The 26,353-nt window shown below is 34.3% G+C and overlaps 1 protein-coding gene and 1 long non-coding RNA gene across 11 annotated transcripts in view; both read left to right on the top strand.

The window, feature by feature from the left end:
* Positions 1-4,461, top strand: part of LOC111062808 (A disintegrin and metalloproteinase with thrombospondin motifs 7) — an 87,729-nt gene extending 83,268 nt beyond the window's left edge. For 5 of the 10 annotated variants that reach the window (XM_039435431.1, XM_039435429.1, XM_039435430.1 and 2 more), the window contains one exon: positions 3,119-4,460. In XM_039435431.1, coding sequence (XP_039291365.1) covers positions 3,119-3,533 — 415 coding nt within the window. In that variant the 3' untranslated portion in view covers positions 3,534-4,460. Of the gene's footprint in view, positions 1-3,118 lie in introns of all 10 variants that reach the window. The other 5 variants (XM_039435426.1, XM_039435435.1, XM_039435432.1 and 2 more) reach the window with 3 other exon arrangements.
* Positions 4,462-12,863: 8,402 nt separating this feature from the next.
* On the top strand, positions 12,864-21,427 carry LOC120353009. The gene is made up of 2 exons (XR_005572139.1): positions 12,864-12,986; positions 21,187-21,427. It is a non-coding gene; the product is annotated as an uncharacterized LOC120353009 (long non-coding RNA).
* Positions 21,428-26,353: the final 4,926 nt, after the last annotated feature.

The raw sequence follows: 26,353 nt of genomic DNA, 5'->3' as shown, positions 1-26,353 counted from the left end.
GTGTCAGTTTTTAATTGACTCAAGACCCCAGTCTCCAGACCCACAATTCCACTCACCACACAACACTCATCCTGACGTGGTATTCTTGAGGAACTGCCTTATATCTAATAGTATAACTACCCTGAAAGAGAAATGCGGCCTTGAAATAAACTAATGAATACAATCCCCCTAGGATCATAATCGATTCTGACCTAGGTAGATTACCTATGGCAATCGGCTATTGAAAGTTTAATGGAATTTTCAATGTTGACTACTATATCAAAATGATCTCTATGCCGCTTACCATATAAAATGACACCGTCAATATTGTCTGACTCGAGTACACAGGGAATTGCCGATATACTGAGTGCAATGAGTTAAACAATATAATATACTCACACTCCACTCGCATAAGTAGTCAAGTCCGTGAGAAATCGATTTCACACGGGTCCAATACAAATTTGAGGGTTGAAAAAATATGGAAAAACTGCTATGTCTCCTTTCAGCCAGTATCACTATCACTGTCAATGCTTCATGAGTATCGGCAATGTTTTCTCTCTTTGTTCATAGAAAAAAATACATTCTTAACACTCCTAAGAAAATCGGAAATTGAATAATAAGTCCAATATTCAAGTAAGGCATCTTTATAATGAATTTTAATTTGAGAGAAAAAATAATTAAATTCAACAGTAATATGAATTTTAAAATATGCTGAAATAAAGATATGTGTGTTTCATCTCACGAGAAATATTATCTAGAAATTTTTATTCGACTAAATCAAGAATAATCTGATTTGTTGACATGACATGGTTTATCATTCTAAATTGGAATATATAATAATTTCCAAAGTTAATCATTATTTTACAGTTCCAAGTGATTAGTTAGTGTTATTTTGTAATTCAATTTGGTTTGTGAAAAATCTTATTTGGAACTTTTCTGTTTTCAAATGTTTGAACTAAAAATTGGACCTGAATTCAAGTGTATGGAACATAACCTTCTTTTTGGACTATTCATAGTGTATAAATCAAAATTCGGGGAAGGAACAGTTTTTGGCTGTGCATACTTTAAACATTTTAAAGAATATTGTGTTCTGTTTATAAAATGAATAAATAAGGAGCGAAGCTAGGTGCCCCGATATTTAGAGATTGAACTCTCTGTCAACTTGCACTTTAAGTGAAGTCGAAATTTAAAAAATAATCAAAAAAGGATTAATTAATTAAATTCAATAAATAATCTGCCAATATATATGGCTTCTTTTGGGCGCCTCCCAGTCTTTTCGACTGGGAAATGATAGTTCCCGGATGAACACCAGGAAAATGGTAAAATATAAATAAAATTAACCTGAAACTCTTACTCTGGGTCGTGAATTCGGGATTTGTTGAATAAAACAAAAGATCAATAAGTTATTGCTGAACTATATTGAGAATTCAAATCAAACTGAATGGAATGAAAATGAAATAGTGCTGAGAAGCCTTACAGATGGAATATGGGAAGAGCTTCAAAAACTAAACTGAATCAAAAATATGATCAATTTATGAATTTGAATAAGTCAGATGAAATCTCAAAAATTACTAGAATATTATTTATTGAGTGAATTAAAATCGATATATACAATAATTATCAATAAAGTTTATATCTTTAAAGAAATGTTCAAAACTAAATTCAAAAGACTACTTTAAAATAAATTTGGAATCTAAAAATTGAATAAAAAACTGTTCCTCTGAAATTACTAATTGATTAAACCCTACTTTAAAAAGGACACTGGAAGGTTGTTGTTGTTTTTGACTAGTAGAGTCACAAATCAATAATTGAAATTCTAGTATGTGTTGAAATAAAACTGAGTATGAGACTTACTGTAGCTTGATCACATCACTCTCCTATGAATTGTGATATCTGATGCTGCTGTCTGCTAATCCCAGAGAATACCTCAACACAGGACACTTGACACTTCTCAATAACTGATTCTTCAAGACTGGCTTGGGACGTTCTCGTTCCTCCATATATAGCCTAATGTGTCAACCTGTTGCTCATGTGTGGGGTTCCTCTTCATAAGGGATCTGTGACTACCATCACTACTTGCCTATGTTTATCTTTCCAGTAATAAACAATATTGGGGACTCTACTTCAAACTTTATTTCTTACTGACAGTTTACTTTCAGAGGAATTATAATTTAGAGTTTGTAATAAAATATCTTCCCTGACTCTCAGCTATGAGACTGATTCATGAACATGACATACAATAATTTATACTTTTCTCTACTCTTTTTCATATTCAATAACATTTTTATGACATCAATAAGATGAATCAATACATCAAAGCAACATACATTAATTACATCAACAGCAATACAAAAATGAGAATAAATACATCAAATCAATTCAAATGAGACATAGGAACATGAGGTCAATTACATGAAGTATTAATACATTTCAGTCTAAATAATTCATTGTAATTTTATATTAATTGTCTTTATATACATATTTATTTGTAGTGCACTACCCTAAACTATAAAAAAGCCTACCTTATACTCATGAGTTATAATAATATAGATTACCGGTATCAAAATACAATATAGATTAGGCCTACTAATTAATTTTCTTAATTACCAATTTCTAGTGATCTTTATTAAATGGAATAAGTGATGTAAGTGATTCAACCCATGATATCTTATTATTTATTTAATTACAAAAAGCTTTTTGAATTTCAATTGAAATTTGAGTCATTGACCTCTGAACATTCTAGTTTTGTCACATGGTTGTCGAAATCCTTAATTATTACCTCATGCTCAACTTTCTAACATTCCTGGTTGGAAGAACCATGCTTGAAAAATGCTGGTCGTCATTCTACGAAACATGCCATTCTACCACATGCCATTGAAACTACCCATTCACAATTATGCATTCATGCATGCGTTCTAACGATGGGCCTGTCCTTTCTGATCCTCTGGTTGTCTATAGTAGATGGAAACGCTAAATAGGTCTACTGAGAAATATTATAGGTATTCAAAATTGAGGAGAAGGCTTGGAAATTAATGACTAACCCCAAACTGAATGTTGGAGAGGTCATTCACCCACGGTAGGGTAGCATATTTGGTGCAAGATTAAATTATCATATTTAACCTTTTCTTGTGTCACACAGATGGTGGACTAGTGACTGGCAAGTATGCCCTGTGACATGTGGCAATTTGGTGCAGCGCCATCGCTCGGTGATTTGTGTCACTAGTGATGACGTCACTGGCAACAGAGTAGCACATCCAGACAGCGCTTGCGCAGAACTACCCAAACCACCCATCAGTGAGCCCTGCTCCAGCCTTCCGCCATGTTTGCTGCCGCCGAAATCGTCCAAAAGACATTACTCGTTGCCACGGCTTCATTTCGAGAATGGTTTGCCTGTTGCAGCATTGGGCTGGCGAACCATGGCCTGGAGTCGCTGCTCGGCAAACTGTGGACTTGGCTTCAAGAAGCGGACAGTTTTCTGTGCCAAGCCCGACTTGAGTTGTAAACTAAAGAGCAGGCCGATTGCTGTCAAACAGTGCTTGAGGAAATGCGTGTAGGGATGTATTTTCATAGATCTAATATTTGTCAAGTGTACCTTTTCCATAATATAAGGGCCGGTTACCGAGCTCGGGATTTAGCTAAGTTCTAGATTTTAAACAGCTGGAGTCAGAAAATTAGCTCTCCAAAATGGGACATAGTCGCAGTCCATGTTTAAATTACAATTCGAAAATTGAACACAAAATAAAATAAGAGAAAAAAGTTTAAAATTTTAACTATTTTGAATAATTCAGAAATGTTTCATTTCGTGAAAGTAAACCGTTTCCAAATATAAAATGAGAAAATAAAGATTATCATAAGAACTGCGACTACACCCGGTTTTGGAAAACCAATTTTCTGACTTTGGTTCAAACTAAATTTCATTTTACTGGATTAAATCTGTAACAAGTCTCGTTTGTTATTATTTGTTCCATTTTGAGTTTTCCACCAGCTGATTGAATTCAGTTTAAGCTTGACTGCTAAGACTGTGCAAACGGCACTAAGTATCTTCCTCACCCGTTCGATCACGTTTTTTTATCTGTCAGAAAAAACTTTTTTTAATGCACATTCCAAATTTTTTGAAACTATCATTTTTAATATTTAAAATTAATATTATATTCTCAATATACGACTTCCCGTCCTTTTCTGTCCAGAGCTGTACTTTTCATTAGTTGGATGTAGCTCTGGATCCCTTAGGTATAATAGAGCATTAAATTCTTTCCAATTTGATGTATAATTTCACACTTTTACGAGTTTCCCTACACCTTTTGCAGCAGCTTTAGTGTTGAGTGTGAAATCTCCATTTTTGCAACAATAGACCAATTGACTACGGAATTTGAAGGGAATGTTTACTAAGAGAATGTAAAATAAGAGAATTCAATGCTCTATAAGCTCATAATCAACATGGATTTTTTCCATCGATTTTTAAAAAGTTATAAGAGCAAAAATAGAAAAAAATTGAAGGCAAACGTGTTTTTTTCAAAAAATTTCACACCTACAAGAGCGGATATCTTGAAAACTAGAGGAGATATAAAAAAATCTGGTGTGGCGCACTCACACAACTTTCCTTGCCATTATGAAAATTTATCACCTGACGCTAGTGTTCCCGCGCATCTCAAGTCTACTATTCAAATATTTGAGCCAGCTGGTGACAGGGCAATAACGCTGGAGACACACGAGGTCTGCTATCTCTTCATAGTGAATCATTTAATAGAATCACGATATGGCCCACGAACAGGCCAAAAAGGTCTATGTGGGCTCTTATATTTCATTAAATAGAGTGAATCCACTTGGGATAGGTGCAATAAGATAAGTTATACCACAATAAAATATGCTAAAACAATGTTGAACTGGATTAAACTAGGAATATTATCATCATAATATAATTTAGATATATATGATAGGAAATTGGATAAGGTATTAATAGTATTATTTGAATTACATATCTCCAGTTGTGTATTTGCTCTGTTGAAATATTATTGTAAATTGTGTGAACATTGCTGAAATAGATTCAAAATTCAAAAGAAAAAAAAAACAACAGTTGCCAACAGTTTGCAATAATTGGATAATCACATTTTCTCGAATTTCGAGCTTATTTTCAATTTTAGGTGAAAATTTTATTAGACATTGATTGTAGAAATTCTCATGCTCAATTTTTTCCACTTAAATTTTTTTTTCAAATTGTATCTGACGCCTGATAATTGGGAATTCAAATTCAAACTTTGCATAGATGGGGCGGAGTTCCTGAAATTTTTACAGATATGGGACTTGAGGCAGTTGATAGGGCTTATCGATGACTATTCTAGGTATAACTTTAATCAAAATCGTTGGAGCCGTTTTCGAGAAAATCGCGGAAAAACCTGTTTTTGACAACATTTTCGCCATTTTAGCCGCCATCTTGAATCGCATTTGATCGAAATTGTTCGTGTCGGATCCTTATAGTGTAAGGAGCTCAAGTACTAAATTACAAGTCATTCCGTTAATTGGGAGATGAGATATCGTGTACATAGACGCACATACACTCATACACACACACATACAGACCAATACCCAAAAACCACTTTTTTGGACTCAGGGGACCTTGAAACGTATAGAAATTTAGAAATTGGGGGACCTTAATTTTTTTCGGAAAGCAATACTTCCCTTACCTATAGTAATAGGGCAAGGAATGTAAAAAATTTGTTGAATGAATATTGTAGGAAATTATGTAAGCTTCAATTTGTTATGAGACAGTCGAGTCCTCAAGATACATAGTTTTCGAGTTTTTTGCGAGAAACCAAAAAATGGACTTTTAAACCACCCCCACCCCCTTAGCACAGTGGGTGGTGGTGGGGACTTTTGATATGTTTACCTCCTTACTACAATTAACAGAACTGTTGGGTCAAAAATTTTCTCCCCAACTTTTCCCTCTATACCCTTTTTTGAGCATTCATTGCCTGGACTAATTGTATTGCATAGACAAAATGAATCCATATTATACATCAAATTTAATGAACTATATAATAATGATAGCAATATCAGTAAAGCCTACTGGAATAGAAAGTTTATTATCATTTTGGAGTATTATAGATGAATATTGAAACTTTTTGTGTAGTTGAGAAGTTGATATTGTTGTAATCATTCATATCCAATGAAAAAGACTAAGCAATCGTCAAAAAACCACAGATTTATTGATTACCACAGATATATTACTTAGAAAAATTGAATAAAAACACAAATGTTGTCAAATTCTACACAGTTTTATCCGGTACACGAACATGGTTTCGTGACACACTTAGAAAGTGTGGTACTTAGTTTCGTGATACTCGGAAAGCCTGGTTTCGGTTATAACACCATTGGCGGTCTTTCTAAGTATCAATACATCTGTGGGTTTTTGACAATTTCTTAGACTTTTTCATTTAATATTAATATTGAAAGATCTTCCGACATGATCTTCAACAAAAAATGGGAAATTCAATTTTTATTTTAGAAGTTTGGTGCGATTATTGAAACGTAATGTGATGATGGAACAGTACTAGAAAGTAATGCACAAAAATTACATAGTTTGCTGTCACCATAAAATTATTTGTTTTCCAATTCGCGCAGTGGTATCTCCAACGATTACAGCACCACTTGTGCAAATATAAAGCCATAGACAATGAAGCATAATTATTATGTGCGGATCCCCATTCTAGAGTAGGCCTTCCTAGGCTGAATTGAAAAAAATTGAAATTAAAATGACTAGTAGTTCTGTGAACAGTGGACCTCACGCAGTATTCTCATCCACGAGTACCTGATGTCAACTGTTTTGAATGTTAACAAACTCTGTTCTCTTACAAGAATAATTGGGGAACTCATCTGTAATGAAAAATTACTCTGTCGCTTCAACCTATTATTTGTTCCTCATGAATGAATCCAAACAATTCTCTTCAAATGAGAAGGTGGTCATGTGACACATGATTTCGATACGGAGTTCCAAGTTAAAAAAATCTAGTGTGGCGCACTCACACAACTTCCCTTCCCATTATAAGAATTGATCACCTGACGCTAGTGTTCCCGCGCATCAAAGATTTGAGCCAGCTGGTGACAGGGCAATAACGCTGAAGACACACGAGGTGTGCTTTGTGAATCATTTAATAGAATCAACAGTTGCCAACAGTTTGCAATTGGATGATCACATTTTCTCGAATTTCGAGCTTATTTTTAATTTTAGGTGAAAATATTACCAAACATTTGTTGTAGAGATTCTCATGCTGAATCTTTTCCGCTCAAAATTTTTTGTTTAAATTGTATCTGAAGCCTGATAATTGAGAATCTATAATCGAACTTTGCATAGATGGGGCGGAGCTCCTGAAATTTCAACAGATATGTGACTCGTGGCAGTTGATAGAGATTATCGATGACTATCCCAGGTATAACTTTAATCGAGATCGTTGGAGCCGTTTTCGAGAAAATCGCAAAAACTCTTTTTTTTCGCCATTTAGCCGCCATCTTGAATCGCATTTGATCGAAATTGTTCGTGTCGGATCCTTATATTGTAAACATATAGCATTCAACCAGAGGATTTGGTAACCACATGGCATGTTATTGTAAATGGGAAAACAACTTGATAAACTTAAAAAAATTTATTGTGTCAAATGAGCATGTACAAAATATGTAAAATTTATAAAAATATGAAGGAAGTGTGTACATCCTATCAGGCACATGGATACATTTGTAATTTTTAGATGAGCCAATCAAAATGCAGTGGCTCATTGGTGGTAATAACAAGTCGATTCAAAAATAACCCTCCATATTTATATGAATGATAAGAATTTGTAAGTTATCACTACACAGTTCATGTACCAGATGTAATCTGAGTAATTATTAAATATAACACATAATATCTATGTAATAGCCAAGCAGATTGACACGGACTATTTGATTATACAATGGCGTAGTAGTTGAATATTTAAATAATATGCAAATTTGGAATACAGAAGTATGATTGTAGAGAATAGGGGTAGATCAGAGCTCACTTGCTTGCCAGATGACACCATGGAACACCACTAATTTTATAGAGCCCAAGTCCCTCTTTTGTTAATAATTGTACGTTTGAAAGATTTAAGTTTGTATTCAATAATTAATTCGCATAAAACCTGGTGATGCTGTATCAAGGCATAAGTCATTCAGATATTTATTTATTCCCTTGGAGAGGACGACTTCGGCCACCAGAAAACACCAAGACGACAGAAGAATTTGGATCGCCATCATCATCTTGTGAATTTTGGCACATGAGTTATAGTTAACAAGAAATATATAAATCTAGGGCACCCTCAGTGCTTCAAGTGAAACAAGATTTAAAAAGGTAGCTCGTCGAAAGGTTATACAAATATTGAAATTAATATCAAACTTGCGCAAGTCTTGAAATGTACAAAAGCGATTTTACTAATCAAGAACTATATATCAGATTTACATGTTGTGGTGCTCTTCCTGGGAGAATAACTATCGCCTCCAAGGATAGGACTACACACGTATAATGAATCTTGTACTGAGTCACCAGTATTGAGGTTAGAAATTTTGAAAATGTGTGCATGGACGCTAAGTGAATACCAGACTGATTGAGTCACTACAAGATTCTATACAATCGTCTGAATCGCGGGAGGCATACACACTCGCTCACCCTTGATTCTTCTTATGACAGATTGTATAATGATAAAAATTCTTAAAAGTAGTGTAGCGATTGCTAAACACTGAATACGGATATCTTAAAACTATTACCTGTGATGGAACAGCATACAAAATCATACAGGTCGAGCAAAAATCCTGATGTAGATAATTTACAGGACTGTGTCTCTAATAAGTTCCGAATGATCAATATAGGGTACTAGGACCAGATATCGTTCGGAATATATTTCGAGAACAGAGTCTTGTCGGGTTTTATGCTCTATTGTAGGAAATTATATGATCTCCAGCTGCATCTGCTATACAGTCGACGAATCCGCTCCTAAGTCGAAGTTGGTAACAGATAAAAGCTGATATATGAGCAGGTAAGGACAGAGAATAGATAATCTCGATCTGACCCCACACACTAAGTCCACTTAGATCTGTTCCAATATCTAGGTTGATTCAATTATTTCAATGATCGTACTTGATCGGTTCTTGATAATATAGAACGTGTCAGACACAATGATTGACAGGCTTAAGAAATAATCGAACTCAGAAGACGAATTGACAAAATGGAAATATAATATAATAAGATATATAGTTTGACAGTGCAGATATAAAGCTTGAATCACAGATTGAGAATAGTGTAACATTAATAAAATGATTAGAAGTTTGCTTGTGCTTGCATGATACCATGCATGATCCAACAGAATTTATAATTGACACATATAACAGCCTTTTGAAAAAATAGTGAAAACAAATTATAAGAGATTTTAAAATTGCTCGGGTCGTGGTTCTGGCAGTGGAGGATAGTTAATCAACTACAAGTTCTTATAAATTCTATATCAAATTAAATCTAGGATCTTAATGATTATAAGCGCTTGTCGGCATGGCTATTACTTTAACAAAGAAAAATTTTATAATTTCTGCACTGCTTTTTCTTTTGAAGCAAAGATTGGGGCCCCAAAATTTAAAACTCACGTGAATCCTCTCGGCGGTCGTGGTTCCTTTAGATCAAATTTGTTTGATCGGTGGCTGGTCCAGGCCTCGGTCTCAGCACGTGTGGAATTTGAATTAAATATCTCCTTCACCAAAATAATTGGGGAATAATTAAATTAGAATTCCTAGAATAATCGATTGATGAAATAAATTTACAAATAATAGATAAATTAGCCTAAAATATTGGCTCACAGATAAAATATACAAAAATCGATCAAATTTTCACTAATGGGTCTTTGGTAACTTTCAACAAGGTCTTAGCGGTGAGGATTTTGAAAGGGAAGTGAAGTGTCTTCTTCTAAGCCTTGGGCTAGAACCTTTTTTCTGAAAATCTCTGTGTAATTAATTTGCATGAAAATTTGCCATAGGTAGAATGATTGTGACGTAGGCATGATGTCAGTGGAAAGCCGTAAAATATAATTCCTTTAATTACAATAATAACTTAATTTGTATAACTTTTTAAACTGCTTAATCCTCTAGATACAGTTCCTCTATACAGTGTACATGCACTAGCATATATGATAAGGGAGGTTTGTTGTCTGATAACAGATTAACGTATGATATTTTCAAACGATCATCCCTTTTGGTGCTATTTCTATGACATATGATTGGTTAGACTTGCCAAAGAGATTCATTCACCATGTAACTCAGTTGAATCAATAATTTATAATTTAATATTTATATACAATTCTTATCAAATTCGAAACTGTTATAATTAATTTTTGCTTCTCTTATGAGTAATAGAACATTCATGCTATGACCTAGTTAGTTACAATAACATGCGACATTATAATGTAATTTCGTGAATAATAGATAAATTTTAACAATAATACATACATTTTATTTTTCTATTTGAAATTCTTGGTCCTTTATCAATAGTTCTTAATTTTAAAAATGATATTATAGCTTGCATGAAAACCTGGCATGACATTTTTAGTGTATTGAGTCAGTCAGCTGTGTCTGAGCTGCTACAAAAACATCTGATCAATAGTAAACAACAGTGTAACCTCCAAAATTTCAATGAGCAATTCATAAATGATTTATACTCAATTTGCAAAATAATTATGATCTTATTAAGTAATTCTCTGAAAAAATGTGTAGTACAGAATGATACTCTTATCTTATACTCAGCTGTTGATAAGGAAACCTTATTGCTCGGGTGCTAACTATTCCTTTGGCGGATCTTTCATTCTATAAGGGTAATTACAATTTTCCTAGCTAGTTCTCTCCTTTCATGAGATTTACTAAAAAAATTCATCACAATGTCTAAGTATGCGCAGATGAAATTAATATTAAATTTAAAGTTATAATATATATGCTCACTAGATCATTAATTTTCATTAGTAAATTATAAAGATATAAATGAAGCTCATGTTCACTGGATAAATTGATTTATCTTATTTTCATCAGAGGCCGAACCTTTAGCCTCGAGAAATATTAATATATTTGAGATTTATAATTTATTAATTATCTATATTAACTTGGAAAGAAGGTATATGAGATTTTATTCGACAAGCAACAGCAAGTCGATAACTGAGCTGCATAGTCTAGATACATAGGATTGATGATAATAAGAAGCACATGGTAATTTTTCGTGCTAAAAGCAAAAAACCTTATAAGTGAGCTAATCTGTAATATTTTTTGATATATATATATTTGTTCTTATTTTACTTGTTATACTCGTTGCTCTATATATATTTGTTTATTTGTTGATATTTTGTGTAATATATTTATATCAATTTTGATGGTGTACATCCTTTATTTATTTCCCTATCTCCATGCATGACCAATCTCGTTATAATCTATTCAGTTACCAGTATTGAAATATTATTAAGATTACCATCCGACTATATTCTTCACCGAATAAGTTGGTTAAGACAGCGATATACAGCATTGATTATCAAATCTTTGAAAATAATACGTTACAGAGATTTATATAAATTATCCAGCATCATTAAATTCGATTTGAAGAATCTCAAAATCATAGCATTAAGTTGCAGCAGCGCAAATTCTGTATTTGCGGAATTCGACAAATCAGTCACAGAAATTGTGGACTGTTGGAGCAGCTGACGTCAGTAACCGGCAAGAGCAGAGAACTGCGGGAGCTCCTGGACGAGCCAGTAAGAAATTGGTATTATTATTTTTCTGAGAACCACAATAAGGGTTATATATTTTGTTATTCATGCTCTACCGACTGCAGCCAAGCAGGGCAACTCGTTATTGAAAGAAATAACGTGACAACTCATACCACAGAATACAATTCTGTGTTATATATTACGGGAGTTTTCTCTGGTATAAGGTAAAGCTTATTCATATAAAAATGAGCAAATGCTTTTGCTTCTACCTTTTGCTCATGAGCAAAACCTTATGCTCCATGCTCTTGCTCATGAGCATTTGCTCTGGTTTTATTCATATGGGCCATTGTGTCAGCTCATGAAGGACTGTCTATGTGATGCAATGGATATTTCAGCTGACTAAATATGATATGAAAATACTAAGAAATTGTCCAAAACCACAGATTTATTGATACTTAGAAAGACCGGTTTCGGCTGTTACACCATTGTCAATCTCTGATAAACAGAGATAAACAGTTTATCAGATATTGACAATGGTGTAACAACCGAAACCGGTCTTTCTAAGTATCAATCAATCTGTGGTTTTTGACAATTTCTTAATATTTTTATTTATTATGAATAATTACCACAATATCAACTTCTTAACTACCCAAAAAAAGACTGAATAATAAATCTTTACAAATCCTTTTCTTATGCACTCCCAATGCTATTTTTATATCATGAAAAAGGACGAAGGAGTAAATCAATTTTGTTGTCCAACGAACTCGACCTGTAAAAAGGTTCGAAGAATACATGTTTCAAATTTGAAGCTGATTGATCCTCTTTTTCTAAAGTTATTGTAGAACATACAAACAGACGGACAACGACTTTGGCCTTCAGTAAGTCAAAAGTGGGAACTCGCTAACACTTGTTCAATTACATACAATGGAACAGTCAATAATAAGAATTCTGTTTTTCAATCAATAAACTATATGTTGGAAGACGTCAGTTTCTGGTAGCCCATTATTGTCAATGACTATTTGTCAGCCTATTTATTTAGTATTTCATGTTTGTCTAAGCTGGTAGGTCTGTGCTATAATTGCAAACAACAATGGCAGTCAATCACATGTTATCAATCATCGATAGTCGATCATAAATCGATCAACCATTAACAAACGATCTTATGCAAAATGCGTCACGAATAGAATCGAAATCTATTGTTGCACAAAATATATAAGCAGCCAGCTTCCATAGCTAAACTATAACCTGCACAAAAATATCTAATCAACTATGTCGGTGAGTAGCCTATCTACTAGCATCTTATCTTGTTATTGTTCTTGTTCTTGTTAATGTTCTTGTTCTTGTTCGTCTTCTTCCCCATATGCTTCTTCTTCTTCTTCTTCTTCTTCTCCTTCTTCTTCTTCTTTTCTTCTTCTTCTTCTTCTTCTTCTTCTTCTTCTTCTTCTCTTCTTCTTCTTCTTCTTCTTCTTCTTCTTCTTCTTCTTCTTCTTCTTCTTCTTCTTCTTCTTCTTCTTCTTCTTCTTCTTCTTCTTCTTCTTCTTCCTCTCTATAATGAATGATGAGTAATGCCGAATGAATGATAATAGAATGCACAATCGAGGAATGATGGTTGAATAAGTTTATATTTTAAAGTCTTATCATTCAGCTTGAAACTTTCAACAACATCAGAAATAGGAACATTCACATTCATAGACTTTTTCGGAAACTACCAAATGATAAAAGATACCCATAAGTCAAAATATATTATCCATAGAAATCGAATGATTTATTTCTTAATCAACTCATACAAAAATATGGTACCAAATCAATTATTAAAAATCCGGTGTGGCGCACTCACACAACTTTCCTTGCCGTTATGAAAATTGATCACTTGACGCTAGTGTTCACGCGCATCTCAAGTCTACTATTCAAATATCTGAGCCAGCTGGTGACAGTACAATAACGCTGGATACACATAAGATCTGCTATCTCTTCATAGTGAATGATTTAATAGATTCAACAGTTGCCTACAGTTTTCAATTGAGTAATCACATTTTCTCAAATTTCAAGCTTATTTTCAATTTTAGGTGACAATGTTACTGAACATTAATTGAAGAGATTTTCATGCTCAATCTTTTTCACTCGAAATTTCCCGTTTAGATTGTATTTGAAGCCTGATGATTGGGAATCTAGAATTAAACTTTGCATAGATGGGGCGGAGTTCCTGAGATTCTTACAGAATATGGGACTTGTGGCAGTTGATAGAGTTTATCAATGACTATCTCAGGTATTAATTTAATCGAAATCATTGGAGCTGTTTCCAAGAAAATCGCGAAAACCCCCTTTTTTGGCATCATTTTTGACATGTCAGCCGTCATCTTGAATCGCATTTGATCGAAATTGTTCGTGTCGGATCCTTATATTGTAAGGAGCTCAAGTACTAAATTACAAGTCATTCCGTTAATTGGGAGATGATATATCGTGTACATAGACGCACATACACTCATACACACACACACACACATACAGAGCAATACCCAAAACCACTTTTTTGGACTCAGGGTACCTTGAAACGTATAGAAATTTAGAAACTGGGGTACCTTAATTTTGTTCGGTCAGCAATACTTTCCTTACCTATGGTAATAGGGCAAGGAAAGAAAAAAGGCGAGACCACAATGGGCGTTGCTCCAGTCGGTACAACAGGGCACAATCGTGTAGGCGTCTCGAGAGAGCTTTCTGTCAGGCCAATCAGAGAACTTCCTTATCTGACTGAAATCTCGCCCAAAGGGCCAAGCCACACGATGTGTTTAGAAGCGTTTTCAGACGAGTTGGCAGGGCAGGAAGCTCCACGATTGGCATATTAAATGATTAATTATTATTAAAAGTGTTTTTTCTGTTCTCAAATCCATCCAACTCAGGTGCAGGTCTCACCATAATCATTCAAAATATTATCACATTCACCAATAGGTATTGAAAAGTGCCAGTATTCGAAAATTGCGGTTATGCTCTTCCATGATTCACAGTTCTACTCTAATGAATCACATTTTGAAAATATTTCAGATGAAATTTTTTGAATAATGCTAATCTGTAGAGAAATTTCCCCCTTACCATCGAAAAGTTACAAATTTATAAAGTTCTTCAATGGAACAAACTTTAATTTTCCTATTTTTAAATAATTTTTCTCCAATTTATCAGCCACCAGCTACAGATTAAGAGGCGGCCGATGGCAGCTCTGGAAGCCCATCCCATTAGCCAGGCAAGGGCTAGAAACCAGTGAGGATAGAATCTTAACATTCTATACTCTCTGCTAAAAACATTACAGTGTGAGAAGCGAGAGCTCTAGGAGAGAGAGTGAGTGAGTGAATAGAAGTGCAAATACAAAGGCATCAACCATTCCTACAAGTTTGCAGATGGCCGTAACCAATCGATTGTTGAAATGTCTGTTTACTCTAGAACTAACAACAAGCAAAGAGAACATAATACTTCTTCTATTCTTCTGAATATTCGTTTGTCTCTTCAAAAAGCAACCAACAAGTCTAGAACTCAAGTCGAAATCACATGCAAACACCTTGAAAACAAGATGACAACCGAAAGTTTCATGGTCCTTTTATATCGCTTGTATTTTGATAATCATTCAAGATATATTACCGTTTTTTGCTCAAACATTTTTGGAAAACCTTTCTCTATAATTTTCGATATGTTTAGTTTACCCCTATACACAAATTTTATTCAGTTACTAGCCATCAGGCTCGCTTCGCTCGCCATATCCGTCTTGCAAGGGGGCTCCGTCCCCTGGACCCCCGACTGGATCGTCCAAAAATGAGATCAGCGGGCTCGCTTCGCTCGCCTGCATTTTTATTTGAGCATGCATCATTCCATCAGAGAGTCGAAGTACTTCCTCGCTCGATTCAATCCCCAAACGCAAAAAAGCCGCTAATTTTGGGCGTATCATTGGCGTTATTTCAAATTCTTCCTAACACAACATTATTACACCCCAGCTGAGCTTCTGTAGTAAATTTGAACATTCTCTGTTCATTTGTTCTCGATAAAGCTGAGAAAACGCAAAAAAAACGCAGATTTTGAGCGTATCTTTGGCATTATTTCAAATTCCTTATAACACAACTTTATTACACCCTAGCTGAGCTTCTATACTAAATTTGAATATTTTCTGTTCATTTGTTCTCGATAAAGCTAAGAAAACGCTAAAAAACGCTGGAAAAACGCACATTTTGGGCGTATCTTTGAAATTTTTTCCAAATCCGTTCCTAGTGCGCCTCTGAAGGGCCAACTGAACATACCTTTGAACGTTTTTGGACCGGTAGATTTTTAGTTCAGCGAGTGAGTCAGTCAGTCAGTGAGTGAGTGCCATTTCGCTTTTATATATAGATTACGTTGTAAAAGTTGGAAAACGTTTGCTGACATCTGTTTCTCATTATGAAGAATATTATTTTCCAGATTTTCATCTTAGATATAAATGCTAATGCTGGAAACTATTTGAGACGTAGTTTTAATAGTGAAGCGTACAAGAGAACATCACGTAGGCCTATACTGAATTAGACTGGTTACTGTATTACAGTATATTATTCTTTGCTTGAAAGCCAATGTTATAGAAATTATTGGAAGAAATATTTTCATATATTTCTAAAATCTTGTCTTTTGAACTTGATTGTGGAGGAATCAGCAATTATTGAAACAAAACACAAGCTCGAATCTTACATTACGGTACCGTACTTTTTAAAAGTAGCAGATTGAATTTTGGAAAAATTGTAAACATCAACAGTAACTATACTTGTAAGGTTTCAGAAAGGTAAATAAACTTCAATTTTCAGATTGAAATTTGGTTTGAAAATTTCTTTATTTTCTCCATACAAAGAAATTTTAATGAAAAAAATTATTAATATAAATTGGGTTTCTTTTATTTTTGAATGCAAGTTGATTAGTTTAGACCTACTTGAACAGGAGCATAATCATAATAATATTACAAATCATGAGTAGTAGTCATTGAGTGAATCAAATCATTCAAATCAAATTATTGAGTACATTATATGAACACTATAGTAAACTAATAGAATGTAAAAATAGGAATTGATTAGAACTATTCAATCAATTATAAATCATTAAGCCTATAGAAAGAAACAAAATCCTACAAGAACGGTTCCTGAAAATCATCGAAACTGCCTCTCGAACTGTCAGTTCTCCTGTAAATCTTCTCTGAATAAGTATAATAGAACAATAATTATTTTTCGAAAATATTAGATCATAACACACTATAAGCTCACGTACTGATAACACAATTTTATTTTTTAATCAATTTCATATAATACAAGATTAAACCGTAGAATTTGTATAAAGCATTACAAACTTATACACCCATAGACTTTCAAACATGTAATGTCTTCCCATTACAATGTTCACGATTGAACACCGTCGAAAAATAATAATATTAGGCATGATATGATTAATTTACGGTTGACATAGGCTCTAGTCTGATCCATTTTTGTATTGATTAATACATATGTAATGTTGCTGAATAATGCGAACATAATATAGACCTATTAGCATTCGTATAGTGCAGGGGTTCTAGTATATGAAATTTGTTTCTTCGGGGTTCCGGGCATGGAAGAAATTAGGATTTCAGTAATTTATTATATAAGAATAACTTTTAAATTGAGTGTTATGTGAGCCTACGTTCCAAATTTATTTGAAAGAAATACGTTGAATTGGAGGATAGTATTTGTTTCTTCGGGTATTGTAAGATGTATTTCTACTTCATAAAGAAACTCACTTTTATCACTCAGATAAATGACCAAACATAATAAATTATGCTAATTGAACGAGCGTAGGCAAAGAAAGAGGCTAGTCAACAAGTCAACAAGTCAGTTTGATGTTGGCGTTATCAAGTTTTTTTTTCGATTTATGACAATTTTCTATAATATGATTGCGATGTATTATTACATGAAGAAATTCACATTCCATCCCCGTGTTTAGCTTATTTAAACAGAATTTGATTGTTAAACGGGATGGTTGTTCCATATTTTTCATTTATTTCTACAGGGATACTTGAAGCTTTATTGAATCACTAGTAGGTCTACCCTTCTATTCTCTTGACCGGTTTCAGCAAATCACGACATTGTCAAGTGTCAAAATGAATACTGTTATGATTAGGAAGTCAACCCTAGTCACTTTAGTAAACCTTAGTATTTACTTCCTTATAAGTAAATAGCCTGCAGTCTTCCTTGTTTTTGTAATAAATAAATAAATGATTCATTTTGACACTTGATAATGACATAATAAGCTGAAACTGGTCAAAGACAATAAAAGGAAACTAGTGGTTCAATGTGCACATACACCAAACTCTCGTACGAATTATAAAATTATTCACCCGACGCGAAAAAGTGATATCGCACTCGCGTAGGGAAAAGAATTGAAAAAAATTAGGGCCGATTTTGTGGAACCTTCGTCACTCACGTTTCTGGCAATATTGTGAAACCAAAACTTACGACTGTCCTTCTCGCATAGAGGATTGCTTCCTATAATAGACAATAGTGCAGGAATGTTGTCTTTTCTACCGATATTATAATTATATCTTCCAGGAAGTATAGCGGTATACACCTGTCATTCCGCTATTTCCATTGAGGTGTGTTTCACCCTCTCGCACTATGGTATAGAGCTGATGAATAACTAGTTTCTGCTTCCTTTCTCATGACCAGACTTGGAAAACTCCGACTAATGAAATAAGAAAATAGTTATTACTAGTTTGATTTGGTAACGTTATTGGTTAGTGGTTTGAAGAAAAGCTAAAAAAAGTAGAAAAAAGTTATTGCAAATCTGAATCTGACTATCAAAAAATTGATGAATATTGTAAGTTGATACTGCAACCGAAAAATTTCTTGAATATTCATTCTTGAATACAAAACTAGAATTTATTCTAAATACTTATAATTATTATCAATCACAGTATAAGTATAACATCCAATTGGATTGCTACCTCAAAATGTTAAATAAACCTAAAAGCGAGTCAGAAATAAATGCAATGACCTCATTATACTTTTACGATTGCTAAGTTCAATTGGATTTTTAAAAATATATATAGGTACCGTGAATGAATTTAAATTGTTATTGTTCGAGAATGGATCAAGAAATCAAAAAAACTATAAAAATAATCCTACATATAATTATAAGACTTTTCTTTTACGTCTACAGAGTTACTTGATAGCTTTATAATTATTACATTGTATCACAAGTACACTTTTATATTTTACTGTTCTCGGCTAATCAAGTGTGAATTAGTATTAGAAAGTAAACCTTGATTACCCTAGTAAACCTACATTGCCTTATTAAACCTTAGTTTATTTCCATATAGCTCATATTGACACTTTATAATGGCATGATTAGCCAAAAGCGGTCGTAACCCAGCAACTCACAGTTTATAAAATAAAATGAGTCAATTTGGCTCTTTTTCTTATGGGAAACTGAAATTTTATTTCATAAATCTAGGAATAATATATTGGTTGAGAGATTTGAATGTCTTATATACATCTATGTTTTATTCATTCATTCATTTTAAGTGTTAAAATTTTTTATACAAGCCTTATTTAAGCAGATGGAAACATTTTTCTAGAAATCCCCATGTATAAGCACCTCTCGGTTTCTTCTTCACCAAAGCCAAGTCCGACGCTCTCTTAATGCAAGAAAAATTGAGTCATTGATATGGAATTGAAGGGGGATCTATTCTCGATAGCAGGTAACCCGTGCTCCGCAACAGTCTTTTTGGGAACTTGACGTAATGAAATCGTATTTAAAATAGAGTCAACAGAAAATAAGCTTGAAATTTGGAATATGAACGACCGGTTATGTCCGATGAACGATTGCCGATGAGCGATCAGAGAAAAAGTAGTCTAGTGAGCGACTCATTGTTCAGAATAACAATAAGGATAAGAATACGCTATGAATGAGAGGAATTGGGTGTCATCAATCATAAGGGAGAGTGTTGGAGGAAGGCCTCAAGAGATAATTGGGCAGTGTCATGCGTATAGACTACTTGCAATACGATTCATTGATGATGATGATGATGATTGGATGAGTACCGAATTTTAAAAAATCTAGTTCGAAAATTCAAACTTTAGGCACTCAAATCCCAAAAATTAATAATTTGGAAGAAAATTTACTGAGATTTTCTTCTCATTTTTATTATTCTCCTTGCCCTATTACCATAGGTAATAGGAAGTATTGCTTTCCGAAAAAAATTAAAGTACCCCAATTTCTAAATTTCTATATGTTACCCGAGTCCAAAAAAGTGGTTTTTGAGTGTGTGTGTGTGTGTGTGTGTGTGTGTGTGTGTGTGGTGTGTGTGTGTGTGGTGTGTGTGTGTGTGTGTGTATGAGTGTATGTGTGTCTGTGTACACGATATCTCATCTCCCAATCAATGGAATGACTTGAAATTTGGAACATAAGGTCCTTTCAATATAAGGATCCGACACGAACAATTTCGATCTAATGCAATTCAAGATGGCGGCTAAAACGGCGTAAATGTTGTCAAAAACAGGATTTTTCGCGATTTTCTCGAAAACGGCTCCAACGATTTTGATCAAATTTATACCTAGAATAGTCATTGATAAGCTCTATCAACTTCCACAAGAAAGTCCCATATCTGTGAAAATTCCAGGAGCTCTGCCCCATCTATGCAAAGTTTGATTCTAGATTCCCATTTATCAGGCTTCGGATACAATTTAAACAGAAAAATCCAAGTGGAAAATATTGAGCATGATAATCTCTACAATTAATATTCTGTAACATTTTAACCTAAAATTGAAAATAAGTTCAGAATTCGAGAAAATTTCATTATTTCAATTGCAATCTGTTGATTCTATTAAATCGTTCACTATGAAGAGATAGCAGACTTCGTGTGTCTCCAGCGTTATTGTCCTGTCACCAGCTGACTTGAGATGCGCGTGAACACTAGCGTCAGGTGATAATTTTTCATAACGGCAAGGGAAGTTGTGTGAGTGCGCCACACCAGATTTTCATAAATTGATAATACCCAAATCGAAATTGTTTTGAATATCACCAGTAAAAAGTTAGACAGTTGCACAGACTTTGGAGAACAGTTTGTAATATATTGTTCATTGGATACAATATTCTTATCCTTTTTATGGGAGGTGGTAGGTACTGATTCAATCATTATCATCAATATATTGTATTTCCAAGTATACAGATGACACTACCCATTTATTGCTCGTAGCCTTGCTCCGTTACTGTCTCTGACACCCAAGTCCTACCATCCTCATCAATGGCCTATCCACATTGTTATTCTGAATAATGGGTCGCTCACTGGACTACTTATTCTCTGATTGCTCATCGGACGACTCCGAACGACCTATACCTTGGTATATCGTCTTATCCTACTATCTTTTCACCGATACAGTGAAATGAAGGCTAGATGCATGCATTGTTCACCTGATGACTTTGTCAATAATATTTGTATCCACTTCCACAGCTGCACCTGCTTGTTCTGCTATTGGCTGTTGTCTTCGGTCTAGTACAAGATGGACATGCTTTCGGTTCAAAATCAAGATATGGAGATCGTGGACCTTCAACTTCGGGAGGAAGGTAGAAGATAGATCACAACGGTGGGATAGATGAGGATAGAGATGGTGCAATGATCTTGTCTCTGACTATTTTGAGTGCCATTCTATCTTCTTCACTGTGAGACCCGATTAAAATGACTTAATGAAGAATTATGTGTTATCATTTCAACCCCTTCCAAACCTGCATCATTGAGAAAATATATCATGAGAAGATGTCTCATGGTATAGGTCGTTTGTTTCAAATTTCAAGCCTATCTTTTGTTAACTGAAGCTGGCTACTATCGACCACTGTCCATTATTATTGTGTTGTTGAGGTTAGAGTGTAAGAACGGCACAGTATAAGAGACTAGCGTCACATAGCTTGACCAAAAACTAATACTAGAACTATTGGCTTGAGCATAGACTAAGAGACGGTTTCCGAGCTCGGGATTCAGCTAACTTCTAGACTTTAAACAGCTGCTGGAGTCAGAAAATTGGCTATCCGAGACGGGGCGTAGTAGTAGTCATAGTTTAAGTCACGTTTAAATTATATTTCGGAAAACTGGAAAATCGATCACAAAATAAAATGGATAGAAAATAGTGTAAAGTTTCAGTTACCTATTTTGAATTATTTAGGAATGTTCCATTTCGTCAAGGAAAAACGTTTCCAATATTATAGAAATAAGAAAATAATAGTTATTTGTATATCTAGAGTGAAAAGTACTGTTTTTTCTCCCTGAGGGAAATGTTTGAAAAGTTTAAAGCCCGAGGCCAAGCCGAGGGTAACAATTTTCCTGAGGGAGTAAAAACATTTTCCACTTGTGATGTACACAACATTTTTCCTTCACTCACATTTATAGAAACTGAAAATCAAAATAATTTAAATAAGAGTAATAACTCACGTTCTGGTGACAATGTTTTATTTCACATAACCCTTAAATCCAAAACTGAAAACCGGTCGTCTGGCACTGCCGATTGTGCTATCTATCGGCAAAAGTTGTAACAATTATTAGCTGGTCGTCAATCAAAAATGGCTGACTCCAGTTCGCGCGTTTCAGATTTGAATTGAGAATAGAAAATATTTGTTTGCTGGTATTTTTAATAGAATGAAATATGTGTAAATTTTTATTGTCTACCAATATTAAGTATGTAATATCATACAAACATATATTTCATGAGTTGATCAAATTTCTTGTTGAGGTATCGAATTCAGTTGACTCGATGACAGACACATCTATTAAGTTTCCTCATTAGAGCTTGGACCTTCTAACATATTTCAAATGTAAGTTATTAAAATAGAGATGCTTCCCATGTTATTTAAATGGTGTTACTTTTACACTCTAGGGAGTTTTTCTGTTATTTCGTCCCAAGAGCGAAAAAGTGACACTTTAGTGTTATGTTCCAGGGAGTAAGGTGAGAACATTAGACAGTAGGTGGAGGAAAAGATTCATTTTGCTGCAATATTATTTACTGCGACTACGCCCCGTTTGGGTAGCCAATTTTCTGATTTAAGCTGCTTAAAGTCTAGAACTTACCTAAATCCCGAGCTCGGAAACAGGCCCTGAGTCTATGAAAAACTAAAGCCGCGTTTACACCAAAGTTACTGGTAGTTCTATGAACAGTAGACCTCGCGCAGTTATAAACCACAGTATATACTATATACCACTCTGATACTGTCAATCAGAGTAAATTCTGCCCAGTCCTGTCGGCGATATATCGGTGTATAAACGACTAATGGCTGTTTGGGTTGTTGTATCGACAATGCTAATAATTTGATGTAAACAGCTGAATGCTACTGCCATCAAAAGCTTACCTAGTTGAAAGCAGAGAAAAGTCGGGAGAAAATACTATGCTACTTCAAGTTATCAATTGCATGCCTCACTGCATGCAATTAATAGTCCACACAACAGCTGTTTTTTTTTTTACTTTTCAAGTTACACTGAGATATTGAATCGAATGCGACAGATAAAAATATGTACATGAAATGGTTTTCATGTTTGGCATTGACAGAGTTTATATTAATAACCAAAATTTAGCTTTTGGTGCAGAGCTCGTCGTTAGGACTGTGAGTAAAGTCAGGCTGATCCAGTGAAAAAGGCTAGGCTTCGTTTCGTTTTATAATACAGCTATTCTGTCACAGATCGGGCAGTTAAAAATAATTGTATTATTAAGGGAAACGGGTTCTGAGCCTATTCATTGGTTCAGTTAATTTTTGTTTTTAAAATACTAACTGTAAAGTCGCGATTAAACCAGTGAATGCCAAAGGGGGAAGCCATATTCAAAAGGTAGGTGATTACTGGATAAGATAATTGTTCTCAATTGCCATAACCACAAAGGTTGAATCATCTTTAGCAGCAGCGAGTAGTTTCCCCATTAATTCCATTTTCAAATTGTGTTTGTATAATATATATTTATATTTTACCTTTTTGGAATGGAGATAAATTAATATTTATCATATTCAACCATGTAAAACCAAAGGTTCCAATTAATTAAAGTTCTAGTTATTCTGTTCTCTTTGGTTATTTTAGTTCTTTCTCCTCCTTTCATAATTGACAGAGGCGTCTCATCTTGCTTGCAATACGTCATTACATGCATTAAATAATCCACTAGAGCAATCCTACTCCGCTACCAAAATCAACCTTTTCTCGTCCTCCTCCTCTTCTTCTTCTCCTTCTTCTTCTTTCTATCCTATTCCTCCTCCTTCTTAATTCTCTATTCCTCCCCTCTTCCACCCCCACAATGACCTTCTCTTCCTCCTCCTCCTACTCCTCCTCATCCTCCTCCTCCCCCTCCTCCAAAGCCCAATTCTAAAGCTGAATTTGATTTCAGGATTTTTCCATAAATGAGACAACACGAACGAACAAACAATTTTATTACAACTACAATATATTACAAATATTACAAATTCGAATATATACAAAAATTGATAAAATAGATGTTAAAATCATCATAAAATTCAGACGTAATTTATTCACAAAGTTTGCGAATACTTCAATCTTTTTATAACTAGTTGTCATTTCAGATGGCATCATGATCAGTACTTCGGCGAATCCCACAATCCTACCATACCAATCATTCCGATCCCTAACACTTCACAAGCAGATAAACAAGACATTGATAACAAAACCAGCAGTCATATTTTTCTGATTCGTTCTGGTATTCTGATTGAATCACACAATACATGGGAGAAAAGATTGATTATTGCATTGATTATTGAGTGATGGGCATCATACAATATACAAGTATGCTACATTATTATAAAATACGAATGAATTTCAATTCTCCAGACACCACTGTAATTAAGAGAAAGTCGGCTAAATAGCTCGTGGTTTGTAATAGAGTCGCCCAAGCATAAATCTGCTGTCTGAAATGACATTAACAAGTACTTTACAATGAGTTTTGGTACTAGTGGTAAGCAATTTTGGACACTTGAAGGATAAACTTATTTCTTTGAACTGAAGCACCTTTCAACTAAATTTGTATCAACGTTATTCAATCTGTGAACAGAACTATATAGCGCTATAGAATCCGAGATGCTACACCATAAATTGGGGTTACAATAAGCTCGAAAATGTTCAAACTTATGCAATCGAAGAACTCTTTGAATGAGAGTTGAAGAATAAAATCATCTTAGAATACCAGTAACTAAGAATTTCATTTTTGAAGCTTGGAGAGACCAATTTTGATTATTTTATCGAGAAATTGTTCCTGTCTATCAATATAGAGATTGTTAACGAATCAATTCTAGAGATAGAGTACAGACAGGTGCGTACTGACTTTGTACCACAAATACGCGAATTTCACTGATGCTATGATTATTATATTATTTTCTGAAATGAATTTCAAGGCTGGAGTTGGCGTCGGACCATACGACTGGATGAATAAATGATGCTATGCTTATTTGTAAATTTGCTACAGTATTGCTATGTATTTTTAAACTTATTTATAAAAAAAACAGTAGGGCCCGGTTGCATGAAAGCCAGTTAAATTTAAATTATGATTAACAAGAACCAATCAGAGAAGGCTTTTTCCGGAAAGAAGGCTTCTTTGAATGGTTCTCGTGGGATTAATCACGATTGAAATTCTATAATACAGATATAATAAGCATAGCATGAGCTGACGAAAAGCGAAGTGCGCATGTTCGTGGCGCATAAGTCTGTACCCGCACCTCCAGGCATTTGAATAACTGCAGCACAGAATACAGAATAGTGGTATAGAAATTTATTCTATATACAACAGTATAGTATACAATATACTACACTATAGAAGTTTCCTCTGACTGGAGTTGAACATTCGCCTCAATTATTATGCATTAGTCTCAATTGAAATGACTGCAACTCTTTTTATAATCGATATTGAGCCCGTTTTGTGTACATAGAATGTGGTAAATTGTCCGAATCACAATTCACCAGGTAAAAAGTTCCGCGTCCCATGGGAAGAATTTTGAATGATTCTGTACCAGTAACCAGTTCCAGTTCCAAATTCCTGCCCCACAGTCAAAGCTTGGTAAATTGTTACAGCTCCAACTATCCCACCTATTATTGTTCGATTGAATATTAGTCTGCTTGCTTCTCTGCGCATGCGCTGATTATTTGTTTACCATATAATATATAGTTATTTAGGACCAACAAAATTATGTTTGATAATCATGAATTTTTCTCTATAGAAAAATTGAGAGTAATGGAATGAAAGGAATGCACACTTTTCTAGACGGTAAGTTTGTAAAACAGCCTTCCTTCATTCACGCAGCTATAGTAAACGACAAATTTTGGTATAAATCAACTTTATAAGTGCGCGCCAAAAGCTTGAACCAACGATTTTGAAATGGCGTTCCATGGGAACATTTTGCACTAGTCACGTGATGAAACAATTTACGATTGGAACTGGAACAATTTACTGTACACAGAACGTTCACAATATGATCATATCACATGGACCTTGAAAAGATTTTCCAAGGAGGTTTAATTCTCGATCAAACGTAAACGTTCACTCTCATGAAAATAATACGACTGGTAAATTATGCCAAAGTTGTGAATTAGTATGCAAAAGTGTGCAATTTTTAGACATATCTTTTGCTAGATAACCAAGCATCTCTGG

Source organism: Nilaparvata lugens, chromosome 9, assembly GCF_014356525.2.
Source record: "Nilaparvata lugens isolate BPH chromosome 9, ASM1435652v1, whole genome shotgun sequence".
Taxonomy (NCBI): Eukaryota; Metazoa; Arthropoda; class Insecta; order Hemiptera; family Delphacidae; genus Nilaparvata; species Nilaparvata lugens.
This window is presented reverse-complemented; position numbering and strand designations above follow the sequence as displayed.